The sequence below is a fragment of the Hipposideros armiger genome, unplaced genomic scaffold (assembly GCF_001890085.2).
Source record: "Hipposideros armiger isolate ML-2016 unplaced genomic scaffold, ASM189008v1 scaffold_335, whole genome shotgun sequence".
NCBI lineage: Eukaryota > Metazoa > Chordata > Mammalia > Chiroptera > Hipposideridae > Hipposideros > Hipposideros armiger.
The window spans coordinates 702,938-725,786 of record NW_017731685.1 but is presented as its reverse complement, the minus strand read 5'-3'; the positions used below and the strand labels follow the sequence as shown (position 1 = coordinate 725,786).

The following is a 22,849-nucleotide window of genomic DNA, read 5'->3' as shown; positions in this document are numbered from 1 at the left end:
GTTGCATGGGTTACCACATTTTGTTTATCCATTCACCCACACTTGGATGGCTCCTACCTTTTGGCTATTGTGAGTAATGCTGTTTGTGTACAAGTTTTTGTGTGGACATATGTTTGCATTTCTCTTGGAGTTTTATATATATATATATATATATATATATATATATATATATATATATAATCTCGGAGTGAAATTACTGGGTCAAATGATAACTCTGTGTTTAACTTTTTGAGGAACTGCCAGACAGCTATCTACAGTCCTCACTTTATTTTTCTTAAACCAATATGAAATCAATGGCTCTGACTCATCCTATGGGTGCTTAGTTACATACAGTTCAGCTTGATCAGGTGTAACTAGGGATTTATAGTATGTAAGCAAATGTTAGGGGAAAATGAAGAATCAAGCTTGGGTGACAAAAATCCAAAAATCCAAAGCTCAAATACGCAAGAGTGTTATTTGGCATAATCTTAAAGATTGAGGCAATGTTACATGGATTCGTATTTATGATAAGCAGAAAATGAAACCCACAGCTATGAATGAGGCCAATAACAAAAAAAGAAAAGAAAACTACAATGCAACAACTCTTAATTAGCAGCTTTGGAAAAGGCTTAGTGGCCTGAAAAAAAATAAGATATTGGGTAAAATTATCTATAGATTCTAATTACCCCTGCTATCATGTGTTTCTATGTAGGGAAACAGACTTAAAAAATTTAAGGGTAAAGTACTTAGATATACTTTAAAGTATTTAAGTATAAAATACAAAGGCATGCATAACGTTTAACGCTATGAATTTTCTCAAAATGAACCTCACCCATTTAAGTAGTACCCACAGCAACAAACAGATGGTTATCAGCTCTCCCGGAACTCTTCCCTTTCTAGTCATTAGCCATCCAAAGTGAAGGAGGCTACCTGACTTCTAGCACCAACATTCCTAGACACAAAGGCTGCGTTTTTAATAGTACCTTTCAAGCGTTAAGGATTGACCAGTGGGATCGATTCGTTAAGCTGATAGGATTTCTCAAGACTCAGGCAGATTTTTATATTGCATGATGTAGTAGGATCTTAAACATTAGATACCTTTAAGTTCGTGTATAAAATAAAATGTATAAACTCAGCATATAAGATGCATTTATTTTAATGTGACCTGCGATTGAGGAACATGTACTGTAAAATGTTTTTAAAGTTTTAAAAGTTTTAAAAGACAGATCTCCTTTTCTCCAGGATTTGAAGTTTATTTCCAAGAGGAGTTTGTAAAAGAAGGATTACTAATCACAGGTGCTTTAATAATTCAAAAAGTGTACATGTAAACCAACATGCACATTGGCAATGCATCACATTGTAGGTTGAAGTGAGTAATGACCAAAATAAACATAACCTTTGTAAGCAGGGCATAGAAACAGATAGACATTTCTCTTGGTGTATTGGGCAGAAGGATGTTAAATACCCTTCCCTTACTGATAAAACCAGCTGTCTGATACTGAAACTGACTTACAGAAAAGCAACACTGCTCTGATTCCTAGCCTGGAAAACAATCTCTTATAATCGTTTTATGTATAAGAACACTTTCAGCACATTAAGAATTCTCCCGAGGGAAGTGTATACTACAATATTAGGGAAAATCATTTTGCAAAGGCGAATCACCCTCTTTCTTCTTTCTTAGTAGTTCTAAATATGTCTTATAACTAACCAAAAATAGATTAGGATTTTATTAGGATATTTCTTTGGAAAATTGGGATTCTATGTTGTACCAGGTTATGCCTAAAATATCTCATGAGTCAAGGTGAGGTGGACACAGAATGTAACCTTAGCCACGCGCTGCCGCCCCCCGCCCCTTCTTCCTTTCTGATTCCGGATACTTCGAAGGTAATCTCTTGTTCACACTCACTCCTACCCTGATGCCGGGAAAGCACCCCGGCCACCTCCTCTCCCACTTCCAGGAGGCAGGGGCACAGCGCAATGTCAGCCCGCGCGCACGGTGACTTCGCTCTGCTTGGTCCTTCCCTGAAGCCCTGCGGCTTAGACGTTTCCCACCAAGTCACCCAAAACCCCTCCTCCTATCATCCCACCTCCCCCGGGCGGGGGAGTTTAAAGCCCGGCGCCCTTGGTATTAGAGGTTGCCAGTGTCCCTCTCTTGGCTGGACCAGAAGGGGGCGAGGGACCACCGCGCTTCTCCTGCGCCGCTGCCCAGCCCCAGCTCGGCGGGTGGAAGACAGATGCTTAGGTTGTCAGCCGCCAGCTCCCATGTGCGCTGACCGCGGGGTCCCTCCTAGCTCGAGGGACCTATTTAAAAAATTGGGGCTGGGCACCTCTCCTGGACGCCAGGAAGCGGGTGCGGGTTCGGCTGTGACCCAAAGGCTGCAGCGGCCCGTCGGCGCGCGCGCAGGGCGCGCGTGGGAGCGTGTGGGTGAGAGTGAGGGTGCGCTCGGGGCAGGCCGGAGGCGGACCCGCCGGGTGGCAGGTGGGTGCGGCCTGCAGGAGCCGGGGCAGCGGCGGCGGCGGCAACAGCAGCAAGTGGTTGGGCCGTGCGCATTTCCTTCCCTCCCCCTTGGCCTCCGAGCCCGCCCGCGGTGCCCAGTGCGCGGCGCCCGTGGCTGCGCTCCGCGTCCCCTCCCTGCCGCCACTGGCCGCTCCCTTCCCCGCCCGTCCATGTCCCTGCCCGTGGTGCTCCCGGGATCCTGCTGCCCGGTGGCGGGTCTCTCGGGCGGCCCGCAGGCCGGGGGCCCGGGCGCCGCGGCCGCTGCCGCCCAGGAGCCGCCGCTGCCTCCGCTGCGGCCCCGCTGGCCCCGGGCCGCGCTGCAGCCCCCGGTGCGGCCTCGCTGCTCGGCCACGGCCGCCGCCGTGCTAGCCCCGCCGCCCGGGCTCTCTTCCCGCCGGGCCGCCGCCGCCGCCGCCGCTGCGGCCCCAGGCTCTGCGCTGCTGCCGGCTCGCCCGCTGCTATCGCTCGGGCTGCTGCAGCTGATCCTGGGCTGCTGCATGGTGGCCCTCAGCTTCGGGGCGCTGTCGCTGAGCAGCTCCCCGCAGGTGAAGAACTCGTGCCCGTTCTGGGCTGGCTCCTCGGTGAGTGCCTCGCGCGTTCCGCTTGCCTTCGCAGGGCCCACCCAAGGAGCCGGGGGGGCTCTGGCTGGGCCCCTCCCCTGTGCCACGATTGGGCCCCCCAGGGCTGCAGGTGGAGAACAGCCTCTCAGGCCAGTTGAAGTTTTTTTTGGGGAAAAAAAAAGGCTTAAAGAAAGTGAAGTTCAGGGGTGAATTGGGTTGCACCTGGGCAGTGTCTGTTCCTCTCAGGCTAAAGGATTTTGTTGTCTTTGTCAGGCTAATAGAATAAGACAGACCCCTAGCTCTTTGGGAGATTGGAGGAATGGGGCTGGGTGGCAGGAAAGCGGGAGGGAAATGATTCCACTTCTTTGAGCCGCTGAGTCTTTACTTCCCTGGCAATGTGGCAATGTCCGCGAGGGGAGGACAGGGATTTTGATGTTTTGTTCACTGATGTATCGACAGTGCTGACACATATTAGGTGTATTTGTAGGATGGGTGAAGTGACAGCTTGACAGAGGATGTCACGTAGTTTGTTCCACCTTACAACACACTGTAAATGTGAAGGGTATCTGGTGTAGGATGGCTCCGCTCTATTTGGGGCTGAGTTCAGGAGGTGATGACAGGGTGTGTGTAAACTCCTGCTTGTACCTGGGCAATAAAGGGGGGGGGGGGGAGGACTAAGCCCTCACTTAGTTCCTGAAGCCACACAGGCTGCTGTACAGAATTTAATTCTCCATAACTGGAACCATCATTATGCAAGATCTCTCCAAAGCCAAAGGAGTGGGAACCGCTAGCTGGAGGCGTCTGTCTGGCTCAGGGACCTGGCCCTGCCTCTTCCAATAGGAAAAGCTGATCTGCAGCAAAGGTGCCTGGCCTCCAAGAAAGGCTCCGGCCCCCAGCGCCTGTGGACACTGGGTGGCTGCTCTTGCCAGCCTCATAACAGTTTCACAGCTTGTCAGGCATCCAGCCTCTTGAAGTTTGTCTAGGGTTGAGAGACGTGGAAACAGGTCTTTTTGGAAAGATTGTGGAAGATGAGTAGTTTAAAGTAAATGACCTCTTTATGAACTAACAAAATCTAAAAGTGCCTATAGTTTTGACTAAGATCTGTAATGAATATATGTCATAAAAACTGTCCTTTTGCAGGGCCACACATACCCAGATTCAAGACCAAAATTTTAAGACTATAGGGAGAACTAATTGAACCCAAAGTGATTGTTTGAAAAGAACATCAAGTACCTCAAGTGTGGCCTGATATTTTATACTTAAACTGATGGCAATTTGCTCTCCTTTGGGAATACTTTGATGCTAGATGATCTTACTGTGGTACAACCCATGGTTTGGTACCTCAAGTTCACAGTCTGTGAATCATGTAAAAGAAATCTCACGCCTTGTCCCTGCCCTTGGGGTCTCCTGTTGACCTCCCTGAGTGTTCTTTAAAACTCCAGGAGGAAGGGTATTTCTGACTGGGCCGGGATTAGACCCATTATGCTCCCTAGTCCATTTGTCAGACTAAATTCAGCCAAATGGTAAATACTATGGGCCAGAAGTGAATCTTGCATACATTTTTATGGAGTTGCTCTTTGTAAAATCATAACCTCTTGTCTTCTCAAAGGTAGCTATTTAGGATTATTGAAAACTATTTTTTCCCTTCTAAAATGAAAACCCCAAATCAGTGTACTGTTGTGAATTATTTCAGACGTAAATGGACTTAGATGTCAATCAAGCTACAGTTGGAGTTGATGAAGTATTAAACCAAAAAAACCCCAAAAAACCATCAGCCAGAAGAAGATGGTGGCTGCTCCCCCCGCCCCCAACTGAGTGTGTCCTTGTCTCCAGGACCCAGCAAGCCAGAGCAGGGAAAGAATCAATGATTTGGAACTAAGTTCTCTTCTATAGAGACATTTTACAGCCTGCCCCACCCCCCAGCTCTGTATGCAAACTTGCAACTGTTCATTAGTCTTGTTTTTTTGTGGCCTGTCTCTGAGGTTGACCTTAGAATTTGCAAAGTGATGACAGAACCAGCAGACACTGACTGCATCTCCAGAACAACTAAATAGGATCTGAGGATGACATGAGGTACTGTGACGTTCTAGGTGTTTCAGGGAAAAAGTTTCACCAGCAGAATACCTGAATTTATGTATGTGTGAGAGATGTTGGTAATTTTTTTAAAAACTCTGCATTATGGAAACATTTAAATTTATTAAAACATGCATATATCCTCACCCAGCTCCAGCTATTGTTTCATCTGTACCTCTTCCTGGCTCTGCCGCTGGCTGTGTGTGTTCTGATAACTCTAGGACGATGGGTATTCCAGACAGGGGAGGAGTCAGCTCTATCATGCTCCCTAGGCCATTTGTCAGATTAACTTCCCATATTAGTTTGAAGCAAATCTCAGACATGATATCATTTCATGTGTAAATATTTTAATATGTGTATGTTTTTAAAAAGGAAATATAAACAATAGAGAGACAGCATAAAAGTGACCAGGAAGTCTTAAGAATCCCTCTCCACTTCTAATCTTTTATTATGAAAATTTAAAATCACAACAAATGTAAAAAGAAGAATATAATGAACCTCCATTTTCCCCGTCACCCAGCTTCAGTAGCTGCCAACACATGGCCACTTTATACCCACATTCACTCCCCGTTCTTAACGCCCACTGGATTATTTTAGGGCAGATCCTGGATATCATAATTTCAGCCATTAAATATTTTTGTATGTATTTCTAAAAGAAAGGGGCTTAATAGTTAAAAGAAAGGGACTCACTAGCACCTTGTAACTAATTTAAAGAGAGCTTAACTAAGGTTTTTATGAAAAAAACCTTAAAAATGAAGACTTGACAACTGCCTAATTTTTTGAAAAACATCACAGCTGTACTGAGATAGAATTCACATTCCATAGAATTCAACCATTTAAAGTGTGCAATTCAATGGTTGTGGGTAAATTCACAGAGTTGTGCAACCATCATCACAATCGATTTTAGAATATTTTTATCACCCCTAAAAGAAACCCTGTAGCGATTAGCAATCACTTCGCGTTTCCCCCTCACCCTCTTATCCCTAGGCAATCACTGATCAATCTATTTTCTGCCTCTATGGATTTGTTCTGGAGATTTCATATAAATGGAATCATACGATATGTGGTCCTTTCTGAGTGGTTTCTTTCACTTAGCATAATGTTTTCAAGGTTCATCCGTGTTTGTGGCCTGTATCAGTACTTCATTCCTGTTTATTGCCAAATGAGATCCTACTGTATGGATATACCACGTTTTATTTATCACTCAGGTTTTATTGGCATATGAAACTAGGTAACAGTGCCAACTTAAGTCTAAGGTTACCTCAAACCCGCGTAGGAACACAGTAGAACGATATCCTCATATTTCAAGCTTTGAATGACCATTATGTGCCTTAATCTGCTATAAACTAAATGAGCAAATCTTTTGGCGTCAGTAAAAATTCTGCTTGGATATTTGATACAAAATTAAATCAAGGGACAAATATGTTAATTGGAAAGGACTATTTCGTCCAACACGGTATATAGTTCAAGTGTATTTTTTCATATACATCTCTTTAAGTGTTCTCACCTTCAGCCTGAAATTTAGAAGCTTCCTTCACTTGTCTGAACCTTGAAAGTACATTTTATCTACCTGAATATATATTTAAGAAATAAAAAGTCCTATAAAGACTCATTTTTTATACTTCCAGCAAGTTGAAGGGTGTGTTTTTAATGTACTCATTGTTTTTGAGCGCTTTGTTTTGTTTTCTTCCTGGTATCCTTGGTTAATGACTCAATCTGTTAGTATTACCAAAGTTCATGGAGCTAAGAGATCAGGTTTGACTCCAGATGGATGGCAGAGAGAAGATCTCGACGTCCATGTCCAGGCTATGATGTCCTGGCTCCTGATTTGGGGGAACATATTGTTAATACTAGATTCCCCTGGGATTACGGGGGACCCAGCCTACCACACTGTGTTAGATTTAATGAAAGAGTAGAGAGAGTTGCATTGGTTTGCGTCTCCTTCAAAAAACAAAATTCCTGACTCTGATGACATATATGATCCTTGGGAGATATTTCAGGCACATGGTGAGGAATTGGTTATTGTTCTTGGCCCTCCTCTGGGAGCCCACATCTCTTTTATTGTCCGCATACATTCATGTCTCTCTGCTTGAAGTCACTGACTGGCACTCATGGTCACCCATCCCTTGAGTCTGTGATTCTTTGGTAAGATTCCAGTTCCTTGTAAAGAAACAGACATTGGTGAACCTTAAGGTAGATCTTTTTTTTTTTTTTTAATTGCAATGAAAAAATGTAAAAAGGAATGAATGGTCCAAAGGAGGAACTAATGCAAAAATTCTGAAGTCTCTACTAGTTAAACAACAGTCAATACATTTTTTTTACCATAGCTATCAAAAACTTCTTTAATATTTAAGAAGCATTTTGAATATAATTTTTGTGATGAATTTTATTGATTTTCTTTGGTCCTTTGTTTTAAATGACAGCAAAATTACAATGATAAAATCTTGAGCAAGTGATTGAGCCTCCCAGCCTCAGTTACTCATCTGGAAAATGGGCGGGATGATTCTTGTCTCAAAATTAATTTTGTGAGGGTGTAATTAGAGAACATTTAGGAGAGTGCTTCGCTGTTGTGCCGTGGCACTAGGCCTGGCACATAGTAGAACCTCTATCAATATTTTTTAAATATCCAGGCAATATTTTATTAAAGTAAGGTGAACAGGCCATTTTTTTTTGTGGGACATTCTGGTAATCATCATGTATATGTTAGAAATATTCAGTTGCCCACTTCCTCAGGTTTTTTTATGAGTCATGCTGGACAAATAGGGAAGAATCATATGTACACACACACACTGTTTTTATTTAATTGCCAGTGTAAAAGCTATAGGGCAAGATAGGTTATTGAGAGTTTGATGATTGTGTGCTTATTTACAAGATAAACATGGGACATTTACAACATGGCTCTTTTTTTAAATCTCTGGTTAGATACAGCAAATTTTGTCAAATAATCCAGAACATTTTTGCTCAGGCATGTTACTGGATTAACAAAGAAAAACAGGAGAGTAATATTATGTGCTTTTGATCATGATTTGATCTTTAAGCTGAACAAATTAAGACACATAAACCATACGTGGTGGGGAACAATGCTTCCTGCCAGGAGTGTCTCAGAATTCTTTCCACTATCAGAAAAAAGAAAGGCCTCTGCCTCTTCCTAAAAGCTGCAAGGAATGGGTTGCAAGTGAGTAAAACCAAAATTGTAATAAATCTCATTATAATAATATAGAGATAATAATATAGAGAAAATAAGTTCTTGCCTGTTCATTCAGAGCAAGTTGCATCTTGCACTGGGTGGAAAGAATGCTGATGGAGTTGCTTTTTGCTGTTGATCTATTCTTTTAAGAAGCACAAGATTGAAAAATGTATTTAGGTTTCCAAAGTCATCTTTGAGCAAGTTCATCTCCTATTTTTGACCTTCATTCACTCATTTATTTATCATCCATTCATTTATTCATCGATTCTTGGCATAACTAACTGAGTGCCTTGAGGAGCCTTTAGTGGTATTTGAGTGAATATTCCCAGATTCAAACCCTATGAGATTGCCAGTGAGCGTAAAACACAATTAAACAATTAATAGAATTATTGTGTAATGGGTGCCATGAAGGGCCATTGTTCAAAGACCTTCTTGACTTCCTTCTGATGGAGCTCCAATTACTGCTGCCACCAAGAGTGACAGAGGCAAAGCATATTCTGCCTCCTATTTTGTTTTTTTTTTAAATAAAAGTGAAACTTGTTTATTTTAGAAACATTGGGAAATTCAGAAAGAAAAGGGCAAAGAGAATTTAAATCACCCATAATGCTACTGGAAACACTTTGAATGTGTTTTTTTCCAGTCTTTTTTATTTTTATTTCAGTATAGTTGATATACAATATCATGTTAGTTATATTAGTTTCAGGTATACAATATAGTGATTTGACATTTTTGTACCTTGCAATGTGTTTACCCCACTAATTCTAGTAATCATCTGTCACCATGGAAACTTATCACAATATATTGACTATATTCCCCTTCACTTTTTCACCCATCTCTCCACCCCCTCCATGCTGGTAACCATCCCTTTGGTCTCTATGAGTCTGTTTTTGTTTTGTTTCTTTTGTTCATTTGTTTTCATTTTTGTTTTTAGATTCCACATATAATTGAAACCATGTGGTATTTGCTTTTCTCTGTCTGACTTATTTCACTTAACATAACACTCTGTAGGTCCATCCACGTTGTCACAAATGCAAGATTTCATCCTTTTTATATACCATTGTGTGTGTGGTGTGTGTTTGTGTGTGTGTGTGCATGGACCACATTTTCTTTACCCATTTATCGATTGATGGACTCCTAGGTTTGCTTCCATTATCTTTGCTATTGTAAATAACACTGCAATGAACATACGGATGCATGTATCTTTTCAAATTAGTGTTTTTATTTTCTTCAGGTAAATACCCAGAAGTGGAATTGCTAGGTTGTATGGTAGTTCTAGTTTTAGTTTTTGGAGGGCTCTCCATCGTGTTTTCCGTAGTGGCTGTCCCAATTTCCAGTCTGCCATCTTCTTTTCTCCCTTCCTCAAACCCTCTCTCCACTCATGAATTCCACCCCTCACCCCAGATGAGATGTGAGCATCCGTTCCCTAAGTCTTGAGCTCTTAAAAGATTCATCCCCTCCAGCAGCATTCCAGAGGCTTCTAACCATCCAGTCCTACCGCCTCTGTTTCCCCTCTCCACTCACAGGGCTCCCCAAGGATCTTCAGGCTTCACTGGGCTTGAAGAGTAGGAGAAACTGAGTAGAAGGCCATGTGTGCCTTTGTTGCAGGGATCAGGACTGAGGTGGCTGTAACTACAACCCCCACCCTCAGCTGGAATGCATGCAGCTCCATAAAGCATCCCTATGAAGAAGGGGGGGGTTACAAAAATCCTGTTGGGATTTAACATGGGTGTGTGCTAAGCCTATAAAACAGTTCAAACGGAAATGGCACCTTTAAATATTTTGTCTTCCAATCCATGAATGTGACGTATGCCTTCATTTAGGGGGGTGGGTCTTTATTAAATATTGCTCAATAAGCTTTATATTTCTCTCTACTGAGGTCTAAATATTTTTGTCTCATGTATTTTTAGATTATTGATATTTCTTGTTTGTCAAATACATTTTGTACATATTTTTAAAATTATGTTTTAAATTTAGTTTGTTACTCATATACGTAAACTCCCCCCTCCAAAAACAAGAAATAAAGATACCTTAGTTCTTTTGTCCCAGAAACCCTTCATTTGAAATGAGAGGTGTATCTGTCATGATTTATAAATGAATTAGTTAATTAATAAATCAATCCCTTTCGACTTAGCAACTATGGGACTTTATCCAACAGAAAGAAAAAGCATGGTTTTTAAGAGTATATGTTCATGGATGTTTACTGCAGCATTGTTTGTGAGGGCAAAAAACTGGAAATAGAGTGAATATCCATGAATATGGAAATGATTGATATGTTAGGTACAGCCATACAAAGGAATATTATGTAGCCATTAAATGGAAATGAGTGATAGCTATTCTGTGAAGAGATTTCCATGAAGTATTTATTGAGAGAGAAAAAGAAGAAGAGGAAAAGTATATTTTATGATCCATTTTTTATAATTATATACACACACACGTGTATGTTTAGTGATAAGTATTTAGAGAAAAATGTGTACCTGTGTAAAAGATGTAAACATGCTCAATTGTTAACATGGAGGAAGGTGGGAATGACATGGCTGGTGGGAAATGTGAGATGTGGGAAGTATAGCTTGGGCATATCACAGTGTTTATGGGCTTTTGTGAGCTGGGATGGACATCTCACTTTAACGATATTATTTTGGTGGAAAAAATGTGTTCCAAAAAGCTGAACCACAGGGTTCTGTATTAATGGAGACTGGTGGGTAAATACCAAACACTAACTGATCATTCAAATTATACGTATATTTGAGTGAAACGGGCAGTTTGTGTTTCCCTCAGAGGCAGTCCAATTTTCAGTTATGTTTTCACAAAAACAGTTGCATTTTCTCAACAAAGCCCAGTAAACAGCAGGGTGGGCAGGCGGGAACACATGTGGCCACACACACACACACACACACACACACACATGCATGTGTGCACACAGGGACTTACGCACACACACATACACATGCACACACACGTGCAAGCATGCGTGCCTGAACACTGTCGGCAGGGTGGAGACCGCACCGGATCACAGAGTTTCTGAGGAATTGCTGTCATCACAGCAGGATAAATCTTTTGAGTTAGAAGAGACCCAGATATGATTTCCTTCACTTCCATATTTCTAAGGAAACAAGAGTGAGGCCCAGAAGAGTGAAATGACTTGGCTAAGATCATATGGTTATTTAGAAGCCAAGTGGGGAACCTGGACTCCAAGGTCTCATGGATACCAGTCCCAATTTGTGAAGTAGATACAGCCTGCACCCTCTAGACGAGCTGCACTTGCCCTGAATGTCTCCAGGCAGAAATCCTTTAGCATGAGGAAATATCCTGTTGAATTGAAGATGATTGCAAGGATGTAGTGCCTGGTGGGCACAGCTGATAGTAGGTTTGAACATAGATGGGATACAAATAAACTGTTGCTTATCTATCCATACGTGATAGAAGTGGGTAGACTTGACCTCTGCTGGTTTGATGTAGTGGAATGATTTACTCTCAGTCAGTAAATGGAGCGTGGAGACTCTAGCAAGCAGGCCTGTGTGCTTTGAATTTGAAGCAACACTGCCAAATCCTTACTGATTTGTAGTCAATAAACAGTAATTGTGAAATGGTGCATTTGAGTGATTCTGGTAAAAAGTGCACTTGAAAGAAAATCCTCCTGACTGCATGCTGCAGAGGCACTTTATTATACAAAGGTAAATGTGCTCAGATGGCATCAGAATGTCCCTTGGCTGAATAATGAGTGTGATGATGATTCTCCAGCTGCTTAGTGAAATGTGCTATTCAAAGGGCTGATGGTTTTCAGTTTACGTTTTTGCAAATTGCTGGTTCCTCTTTACTGAGGGTTTTAGCTTGTTGTTTGTTTATTTATTATTTTTATTCACTTTTTTAGATTTTATTTTTAATTGGGGGTTTGGGGGAGGGGAACAGTGTTGGGGAATTGGGGAAGGAGAACAGCCAAGTTGTTGTCCTTCAATCTTAGTTGTGGAGTGCGCAGCTAGCTCAACTTCAAGTCCAGTTGCCATCCGGCTGCCCTTTGGCAGCTTGTGGCAGCTCACCTCAAGGTGCTATGTTCAATCTTAGTTGCAGGTGGGTATAGCCCACCATCCCATGTGGGAATCGAACAGGAAACCCTGTTGCTAAGAGCGCACGCTCTAACTACTAAGCCATCCGGCTGCCTGTAGGCAGCTCAGGGCAGCTCAGCTCGGGTGCAACTCACTGGCCCATGGGGGAATCGAACTGGCGACCCTGTTGCTCAGAGCTTGTGCTCTTAACCAACTGAGCCACTCAGCCGGCCCTAGCTTGTTTTTTATTGAAGTGTCATATTGCAACAGGAGATATTCTCACTGTATTCCCTCCCCTTTTGTGCAATAAATACTCAGGAACATTTATTAGTTGCCAGTCATGTGACAGGTACTGTGCTAGAGGCTGGGGATTCAGAGAGACAAGACAGGAATTAACGGTTAGTGGGCAAAACAGATTTTTTTTTTTTGAAAAAAATTATATGTAGAGGTTTTCCAGGAGTGTAGGGGTGGTGGGATCAGTGAGGCCTTCTCAGAGGAGGTGACTGTTAGCTGGGGCCTTGCAGGATGCATAGGAGTTCTCAGGCAGCTCAGAGGGGAGTTGGAAGGAGAGAGCACTGCAGTAAAGAGAAGCACAAAGCCTTGGAATTTCTAGAGTCTGGCCAGTCTAAGGAAGGATAGGTGTGCCTGGAAGGAAGGGGTGTGGTAGGAGGGGCAGGGGTTCATAGAAACCAGGCTTAAGAAGTAGGCAGGGGAAGATCCTGAAGGCCTTGTTTACTATTTTGAGGCATTTTCTTGTTCCATGAAGATGGGTACCCACCTTATAAAGGGTGGGTTGCAACAAGACTTGCATTTTAGGAGGTGGATTAGACTCTAGCAAGAGGTTAGGTGCTACTGGGGGCAGGGAGCCTGGATCAGAAATACTGATTTCTTCAATAACCAGAAGGATAGGTTAATTTCTGTTTGTGTTCTTAATTGACCTTAAGAAAAAACATACAGTCAATAAAAAAGTCTTGGAGCCTTGATCTTGAATGATAGTCCAAAGTAGTCTTCCAGGGCTCATGTAATCAGCAGGAATATTAATTAAGTATTTGAGTTAGAAGTCTTTGAAATGTAAGTATTTTAAAAACATATATACTTTAGAGACTGGGGCTTAGTTTATTAGAATCCGTCCCTTTTCTAGATTTATGATACTGTTTATCCTTGTAGGTGATACTGTCTGGAATCATAGGATTAACCACTTGGAAACGGCCTATGATACTCCTGGTATGTACTGTTCTTATAAATTGTTACTCTTTGTAAAATGTGCTCTTTATGAAGCCTGTTGAAATAAACCATCGAAGACATGCTAAAGCTTCCTTGTTCATTAAAAAAAGAGGTTAACAAGGGACAATATTAGAAGTCAGATGTTTTCGTACCAGTAAAGTAAGAGGATAATTTTGCCACTTCTCTGATTCACTATAAGTTTCTTATATACCCAATGCTAAATATATGTTTCTAGTTCTAGGATTAGACCTATTGTAAAGATATAATTAAGAAAAAAACGACAACAGTTTCCTGTGGATATTTTAAAGCATGTACACAAGTGGAGGGAATAATATAATGAACTCCCTATACTGATCACCCAGCTTCAATAATTGTGTGTCCATTAATGGCCAATCTTATTCAGCTAGACCCTCACCCATTCCCCCGACCCTCCATATTCTTTTTTCCTCCATATTCTTTTGAAGCAAACCTCAGTTATTAATCTTGACTATATAATTTTTAATTGTTATAACGCTTTGGTTGGTCAACCTCAGAATTTCATTGCTTATATTTTCTATATTCTCACTTTATCACACAAATGTTCTTTTTATGATAATCTAGACATATGTGGTGACTTTATTATTTCATTGTTGAGGTAAATTCACATAATATAAAATTAACTGTTTTAAAGTGTATAATTCAGTGGCATTTAATACACTCCCAATGTCCATCCTTTGTTTTTATTTGCTTTGTTCTTTTGATTCAAGGACTACTATACAAAATAGACAATAACCAATGGAGTTGCCAACTTGCAAGAATGAAGTAGATAGAGGCTGTAGGAAATTTGATTTGAAGTATACTTAAGTTTTTTTCTATATTTAACTTTTTTTCCCACTTCATTCATTTTGAAATAGGGTTAAATAATTTTCTTGTCATTTTGTGTATATACTTAGCAATTTATCTTAAGCAGACCACTGTTTGCTAGATGATGGGTACTATAAATACAAAATTAGTAAAATTCTTAAAATACAAGGAGAAGCAGCATATTGTAGCATACAGTCAGAAAAATGGATCCTAATACTGTGTTGATGGCCTTGAATAACTAAAGCGTTTTTAGGCCCACAAGATAATTTAGGCAACATTTTACCAGTCTATCAATTATTGCGTTTAGTGAAACTACACTAATATTTCTGGAAGGGGTAAACTGTTGATGCAGTATGTTATTATATTAGCAGGACAGGAGAAAATGGGGCTTTGGGTGAGTTTTATGGCACATGGTATGAGTGTCTGAGGTTTGTTTTGCAACAACTTTCTAGGTTTACAGCCTTCTTAAGAAGAATTTTGGATGGTGTTCAATGTTTATATTAATATTTGGTTGTAGGAATAGAGCTGCAATAAACAGGGGTGCATATATTTTTTCAAATTAGCGGGGGTGAAAAGTCTAACAATTACATTGTTTTGTACACCTGAAACTAATAAAAAAAATTGGTTATAGGAGTCATCTTTTTCTATTGGGTCAATATTGAAATGCTCAATAATATAAACTTCAGGTATTCAAATTAAATGAAAATCAGAAATTCTCTAATGCTATTTGCACTTTAAAAATTCCAAATGGTAAAGAGACTCTAAGTATGTACTGTGGATAAATATTAAGAAAGCCCATCTTTTAAGACCTTAATTTCTTTAACATTGTTTTCTTTTGGAAAGGTGCCTTATAAATTTATTTTGTGAGCTCAAGCAACTTTAAATGAAAATGATCTTAATAAAAATGTACCTTTATTACATTCCTTTAAATTTAGTTCTAATCTTTGTTGGTAAGTATCTGTACTTGGTCACAAAGTTTTAACCAGTTTGTACATCCTATGCTATGCTCTGCTTTTTCTGATTAATATTAAATTAATTAAGTGTATATCAGTAAATATGTTTCCATGTATGAGGCTATCACTGGAAATTGCTAAGGAGCATTATGTTATATTTCTGTATTATCATCATTTATAAGCCTGTTAGGCGTCTGAGCTTCATATTTTGACTATTATGCATTATGTATTTAGAAGGTCATGTAGAGATTGTTTTCAAATGTTAATTAACATCAATTTATAAAGAAGATAAGTTAACTGATGAGAATTGTAAAAGGGAAAACTTTCTGAATATGTCAATAGATCATCTCAGCCTTAGTCAATATCATGAATGAAAAATCCTCAGTCCACGTAAATCTTAATAGCATAGCATTATAACCTGTGCCAAATGCTTTTGTTATGTTAAAAAACGAAAAAAATCTTGTGATATAATGAAAGAAACTGGACAGGCCAGTTAGACACTCCTAATTTGAGTTCTATCTCATTCCCTAAAGGCTGTATAACTGTGCAAACCACTTTACATTTTTGAGTCTAGTTTTCTTTTCTGAACAGAGGGAATAATCTCAAGACACCAAGGGGTGGATCTANCTGGCCTCCCCACCCTTAGTGGATACCTTATTTTTTGTTGTTGTTTTGCCCACCCCACCCCCTTCCTGAGCTTAGGAAATGCACCCATGGATGATTTTTGGTGTGAAGGCTGTGCTCCATGAGAGAAGCCAGTAGGGCCTTGTGGGTCTGTTTCTCGAAGACCCAGGCTTGGCTGCTCAGAGTTCCAGCCCTTCTCCCCTTCGCGTCCCACACTCTGCCCACAGATCATTCGACTCGTACACAGCCAGGCTGTCTTACGTGAACCCAGGACCTTCCTCCTCTAGCTGTTTGTTGGCCGGCTCCTTCTCTTCCGGGTCAGCTCAGCAGTTACTTCCTGAGAGAGACCTTCCCCGACCACCCTGATAAACAGAGGCCCCTTGTCACTGCCACTCACCATGTCCCAGCACTGGATATTGGCTTCGCAGCCTGTAGTTAGCCTGTGTGCTGTTCGGTTACTAGTTGTCTGTCTCCCCCGGTAGATAGTCAGTTCTGTGAGAACCGGGGTCTCGTCTATCTTCTTCACCCTACGTCCCCAGGGCCATTGCGCTCAATACCCAGCTATTATTGACGATGGAGTTAATTTGGCAGTCAATAAGAAATTTAGGTCCTAGTTGAGTTCTCAAAGTTTCTCTCTTTTGTCTTAAATTTCTCTCACTTGCTTTTGTTCTCTGGAACTTTGTATTCTTCCCCTTTAAACGTCAGGGTGATTAGGGAGTATTTTGGTGATAGAGATTGCAAGGGGGCTGGTTAGTCTTTCCAGGGACCTTTGAGAGGCAAGCTGTCCTCATTTTGAGTTGTTGGATGCACAGCCATCTCGAACAGTTGAATACTTCCTTTTGAGAACCATTTACATTTGTGCTCCCTCTTTTGTGATTATTTCGGTGATTACGTCAGGTTTTATACTGGTTTGAACAAAGAAGGGCAGTTTGACCTAGTTCCTTCTAACTCAAGTTTTCATGAAAACTCAAAGTTGGAAGCTCTCATTCACTGGGTCCCTTTCCTTATACTGATAAAATACTCTTGTGTCCAGAACACAAATAGTAATGTTGGGAAATAGTTTGTAAGTATTTATAGCTACTTTTGGCTATGATGGGGATTAAGGGTGTGTGTGCATGTGCAGGCGTGTGCGTGTGTGTGTGTGTGTGTGTGTGTATGCACAGTATTATAGGTTGTTTATTTTCCATCAAGAGCAAACATTTTCCATTTTTAAAGAATGTTCTTATTTTATCTAGATATCATTCCTTTTTTATTCTAATAAAATGTTTTATAAATCTTTAGAAATCACAGACTCAGTGCTAGAAATGACCCCAAAGATTGTCTTGTTTAAGCACCTCAGTTAGAAAATGAAATTGTCTTAATAGGATGTTTTTCTTTGGTAGTTCATTTGGTAAGAATTGCCACGATGAAAGCCAGGCATTCTGCCTATAATTTTGGTTTCTTATGAAGTAGTAATTTGAGCTTTTTTTTTTTTCCTTGTGAGTTTGGAACAGATGGGATGAATATGACCTTAAAGCCGATACAAGGACAGCTTTATTCTTTAGCACCAAGAATGAAGGTTCCTCCCTGGTGATGTTCTTAGGTCACACCTGTGGTTTATTCTCAGCTGTTGATTTGCACCCTAGCCTGAGACTAGAAGAGGCAAATGAATTGGCTATTTAAAAAAATTATCCATCATTTTCTCTTCTAACTTCAAGACTATAGTATTTAGAGCACAGCCTCATTACCCAAAGAAACTGAAAAATGCCTTAAATAAAATATACATACGTTCCCCCTGCTCCCCGCCATCTAACAGTTCAAGTAGGTTAGGCTAGCAAGATGGTCTGCTCCATGAAGCCATCTGGGAATTCAGGTTTTTTCTATCTTGTCATGCCTTGAAGGGGCAGCCATGGAATACCTAGATACTTTATCAAAAGAGACTGAGGAATTAGCCTCACCAGTTAGTCAGAAGTACTTACAGGTGGGTTATGCTGCAAGATAGATGGTGGTCCTTTCATTGCTGATGATATGAAGAATGGGAGGGGTCAGGATACCCACATGCAGTTTACAAATCTGTGCGTTTATAAAATGGATTCTGAAGTTCTGGCTTTGTACAGTATTGTTCTTTCAAGTGTATGTCATGATTGTCAATAATTTGGAATGAGCTCTGCTTTGAGAGTTAAAGAAACCTGCATTTTAATGCTGACATGTTACCACTAATTACTGGGTGACTTTGGTGAAATCCCTTGATTTCTATTTCTGTAAAATGAGGAGCTTAGATCAGAACCATCTTTTAAGAGTCCTTCTAGCTCTCATATTATAGGTTTCCAGACACTGTTTAGGTACCTGGATGGCGATTTAACTTTAGATGGGCATTTTTAACAGGCTGTTGTAAGGCCCTATGATGATTTCACTCTTGGTTTTTAAAGGCATAACAATCGATGACTGTTCTCACTCTTCAGAATTATGAATAATACTGTCTTGCTTGTATATAATGATTAAGAGTTTACCAGGTTCTTTTATATACCTTTCTCATGTGATTTATTTGGCAGGTATCATTTCTATTTTATAGATAAGGGACCAGGGGCTCAGGAGTTAACTGGCATATCCAGTTCACAAACAGATGAACTATTATTAGAAAGAACCTAGGGGCTTTGGTGCCCAGTCCAGTGATTGTTTCATTCTACCATTCTATCACCTCCTCCATTAACAAACTGGTAGGTACTTTTCTGTGGCTAACAGTAGTGTGTGTGTAATGTCATTTAAATAAGTTATTTTCTTATTTGTGACTGTCCAATTATTTTTCAAGTTCTGAAGTGGAAAAAGTTTCAGGAATTTTATCCTTGACCGAGAGCCAGAGGCAGAAATGAACAAGGCAACAGAAGGTCCAGTTTTGATTCTTTGTCCTGTCCTGTCATTTGCAATCAGCAAATGGCCAAGGAAATTACCACGTTGTCTCATATGTACGATGTGAATGCATCCATCCTTCAGGATTGTAGTGAGGAACAGAAGACAGGAATGCACATTGAAACTGCAAAATGAGTTCTAGGCTAGGCAAGCACATTATGCTTTATTATTATTATTTTTATCATCCACTGAGAAAAGCTCTAAGAGATCTGGTCTGTCCTTTTGGTATGCTGTTAACTAACCGATGGCAGCAAAATATACACTTAGGCATTGTGAAGTCACCCTGGACTGGGTTTCGGCTTATCTGTGCCTGCAGTGGGTTTAGTCCATTGGCAAGAGAACTTTCATTTCTCTCCTTTGATTACCTGCTCCCAGGAACTGTGTGCATTGGGTAAGAACTTGGCATCCCACGAAATAGGAAGTACTCGTGTGGTTCATCTCGGGGCAGAATCAAAGCCTAGGCAGTACCTTGCTTTGCAAACTTATCTAAACCTATAGGGTATACTCTCATTAGTAGGTTCAGTTTGGTAGCAACAGGTAATTTCCAAAGCTTTGAAGCAATCTTCCTGCCAAGTCGATTGTTACAATAAAGGTGAGCCTCAGACCAAGCTCTGCTAAACATGCAAATATTTACTAGCCAACAGATAAATTATTCATGCATTTTGATATGCAAGCTTAAAAGGTAGAAAGCTGGGATTTTTATCAAGCTTACAGAACATAGTATGAACAATTTTTTACCTCTACTTCTTGTTGCATCCACTTGTCTTGAAGACTGCTGCTGCTAACCTGAAATCCTGTCGATCAAGCAAAGCTAAGTTTATTGGACCTGTTTCTGTAAAATATAACACCTCCTTACCAGTAGTTCTCAGAAGGGGTGAGTCAAAGAGGGCCCCCGTTGGGTGATTTTAGGGTGAGTTTTGCAAGATAGGGAATTGATTTGGTTTGGGCAGAATCTATGAGATAATAGCTTTGGATTGGTGGGCAGTTGGAAGGGAGGGCCTGGAAGCAAGATTTGAGGAGTAAGCTGTTCTTTGTAATAAACTATTTTAGTTGGTTCACAGCCTTACCTTTGAGGAACAACTATTTCCTGGAGCAAATACCTAAGTTATCTTTGATTGTTCTCAGTATTGTTTCCTATAGGGTCAGAAAAGTGATAGTCCCAGAATTGATTAACACAGGGACAGGAAGTTATGTTGACTTTCGTTCTCACCACGGATTTCATGGAGAACCCATTTTAAAAATCCATTACACTGATTAAACAAACTAATAATCTCATCAATTGGACAACTCATTTCTATAATCATTATGCCAATTTAGCAAAGTTGCTTGGATATTGTTGGGAGACAGAAATAAAGGAAGCAGTTCCTGGAGTATGACTTTTCTGTTGGGTTGTCGGAAAAGTCATGATGTATTTTGTTTATGTTTTTCGAAGGTCATTTATTTATTTTTTAAGATTTTTATTGGGAAATTGGGGGATGGGAACAGCGCTGGGGAATTGGGGGAAGGGGAACAGACAAGTTGCTGTCCTTTTGTTCTTCAGTCTAGTTGTGGAGGACGTTGCTTCACGGGCCCAAGTTGGCACCATCATTGCGCTCTTCCCGGGTGAGGCAGATCAGTCGCCGGCTTCTGGACGGCCACTCACAGTGGCTGCTGGCCGCTCATGCTGGTTGCTCACGCTGGCTGCTGGTTACACACGGTAGCCCATGGCAACCCACTGCAGCAGGGGCTGCAGCTGAAGCCGTTGCAGCGACTCCCGGCAGCCCAGCTCCAGGTTGAGCTGTTGTTCAGCATCTTAGCTGTAGAGGGCAATGTCACTGGCCCTCATATGTGGGATCTGAACCGGGGCCATCTGGCGTCCCAAGCCAACTCTTAACCAACGCACCACTTGGCCAGCCCCAAAGGTCATTTATTTTTATAAAGAACAAAGATCAATCAATGATATAGTGCCCGTTTTGTTCAATAACATTTTGCCATCTTTCAGTGAGCTTCATAATTCCTCATTCATAGAAGGACCTGTCTTTATTTGCGAAAAACTGAACAATGTGGTGATTTATAGCCTCATCTGAATTGAAGGTTATACCATGCAAGGAGTTTTGAAGAGAGCTAAACAAGTGGAAGTCTGATGGCGCAAGGTCAGGCGAGTATGGTGGGTGTGGCAACACATCCCATCTAAGCTCCAATAATTTTTGATGGGTGATCAAACTTGTGTGTGGTCTCGCATTGTCACAATGGAACACAACTCCTTTACAATTAACAAGCTCTGGACATTTCTAGATGATGGATTCATTCAAACTGTCCAATTGTCAACAGTACACATTCGAATTGATTGTTTGGTTTCTTGGTAGGAGCTCGAAAAACATGACACCTTTAAAATCCCACCACACTGAGAGCATAACCTTCCTCTGATGAATGTCTGCTTTCGATGTGGTTTGAGGCGAATCATCATGTCGGGACCAAGACCGTTTGTGCACCACATTGTTGTAAACAATCCACTTCTCATCACCAGTTATCAGTTGCTTCAAAAAAGGATCGTTTTCTTCACGTTTAATGAGCATATTGCAGATGTTTATATGCGCCGTCAAATGAACTTATTTGAGTTCATGCGGAACCCAAATATCAAGCTTGCTTATGTATCCCAGCTTCTTCAGGTGGTTGTGAATGCTTGAATGATGGATGTTCAATGTTTCTGCAATCTCTTGTGTCATGTAACGTGGGTTTGACTTGATCAAAGCCTTTATGTTGTCATCATCAACCTTGGTGGGCCTCCCGGACCAAGGAGCATCTTTGAGATCAAAATCACCAGCGTGGAATTTTGTGAACAATCGTTGGCACTGACATTCTTGTAGAGCATTGTCTCCATAAACTTTATGCAGCTTTTCACAAGCTTGATACGCGTTCTTCCCTTTATGGAAGTAAAACAGTAAAATATGGCAAAAATGCACAGTTTGGTCTTCCATCTTCAACTTGTAAAATCTCCAAAACTCAACCAAATNCCCTTTATGGAAGTAAAACAGTAAAATATGGCAAAAATGCACAGTTTGGTCTTCCATCTTCAACTTGTAAAATCTCCAAAACTCAACCAAATTGCTCAGTTTTGTTTTAGAATGAAGCTAGAACTGTCAGCTGTCAAATGACACAGAAATAACATAGATGCGAATGCCTCTAGTATTTCCAAAAATGAACTAGTGCCATCTGTCGCAAACATGCGTCATGATTTTTTTCGACAACCCAATAGTAAATGCTAGCTGACTGTCCTGGAATATGAATTCTTGATTTTCCTGAAGAGGTGCCTTGGACAAACCAATATGTACGTAATATCACACTATCTGTGTTAAAATATTTTGAAGTGCATTACACGTACACTCTAGTAGTATCTGGGCTGCTAATGGGAGCCCTCTGACCAGACCTGCATCTAGACCGTCTGGGCCCAACATACTATAGTGATCAAGTTCTGAATATGACTATGAGGAAACTGCATGAACCATGAATTTGGGACAGGAGGCAATGCCATTTTGAATGGAGAAATTGTCATGGGAAAAGTTGCAGAATAATATACAGTAAAACCTTGGATTGCGAGTAACGTGGTTTGCGAGTGTTCTGCAAGACGAGCAAACATTTCTAATACATTTTAACGTGGTAAATGAGCGACGTCTTGTAATATGAGTAGTTTGTTTCTGGAATGAATTGTGCTTGCAAACCAAGGTATTACTGTGTATGGTACCTTTGTGTGTCTATAGGTGTGTGTTTTAAAACCCTGGGAGATCATATATAGATATTTGTAGTTATGTAGACAGTTTCTGAAAAGATATACAGGAGACTGTTTACAGCAGCACTTCTGTTGGGTGCAGTGGGAATGCGTAGGAAGGAGACTTGGCCTTCCTGCTTTATATTTGGAGAGGACATATATTGTGTTGTGTGAAGAGGAGGCTGTTTAGTTTCTTGTTTTGCTTGTGTTTGGCCACCGGTACCTGCAGTATCCACGC

General features: G+C 40.9%; 1 protein-coding gene across 3 annotated transcripts in view; it reads left to right on the top strand.

Annotated features, from left to right (window-relative positions):
• Positions 1 to 2,166: 2,166 nt before the first annotated feature.
• The window catches only part of ENTREP1 (endosomal transmembrane epsin interactor 1), a 58,560-nt gene continuing 37,877 nt past the window's right edge, over positions 2,167 to 22,849 (top strand). Inside the window, exons 1-2 of one of the 3 annotated variants that reach the window (XM_019661112.1) lie at positions 2,167 to 3,057; positions 13,504 to 13,560. In XM_019661112.1, the coding sequence (XP_019516657.1) occupies positions 2,242 to 3,057; positions 13,504 to 13,560 (873 nt within the window). In that variant the 5' untranslated portion in view covers positions 2,167 to 2,241. The remainder of the gene's footprint in view (positions 3,058 to 13,503; positions 13,561 to 22,849) is intronic. The other 2 variants (XM_019661114.1, XM_019661113.1) reach the window with 2 other exon arrangements.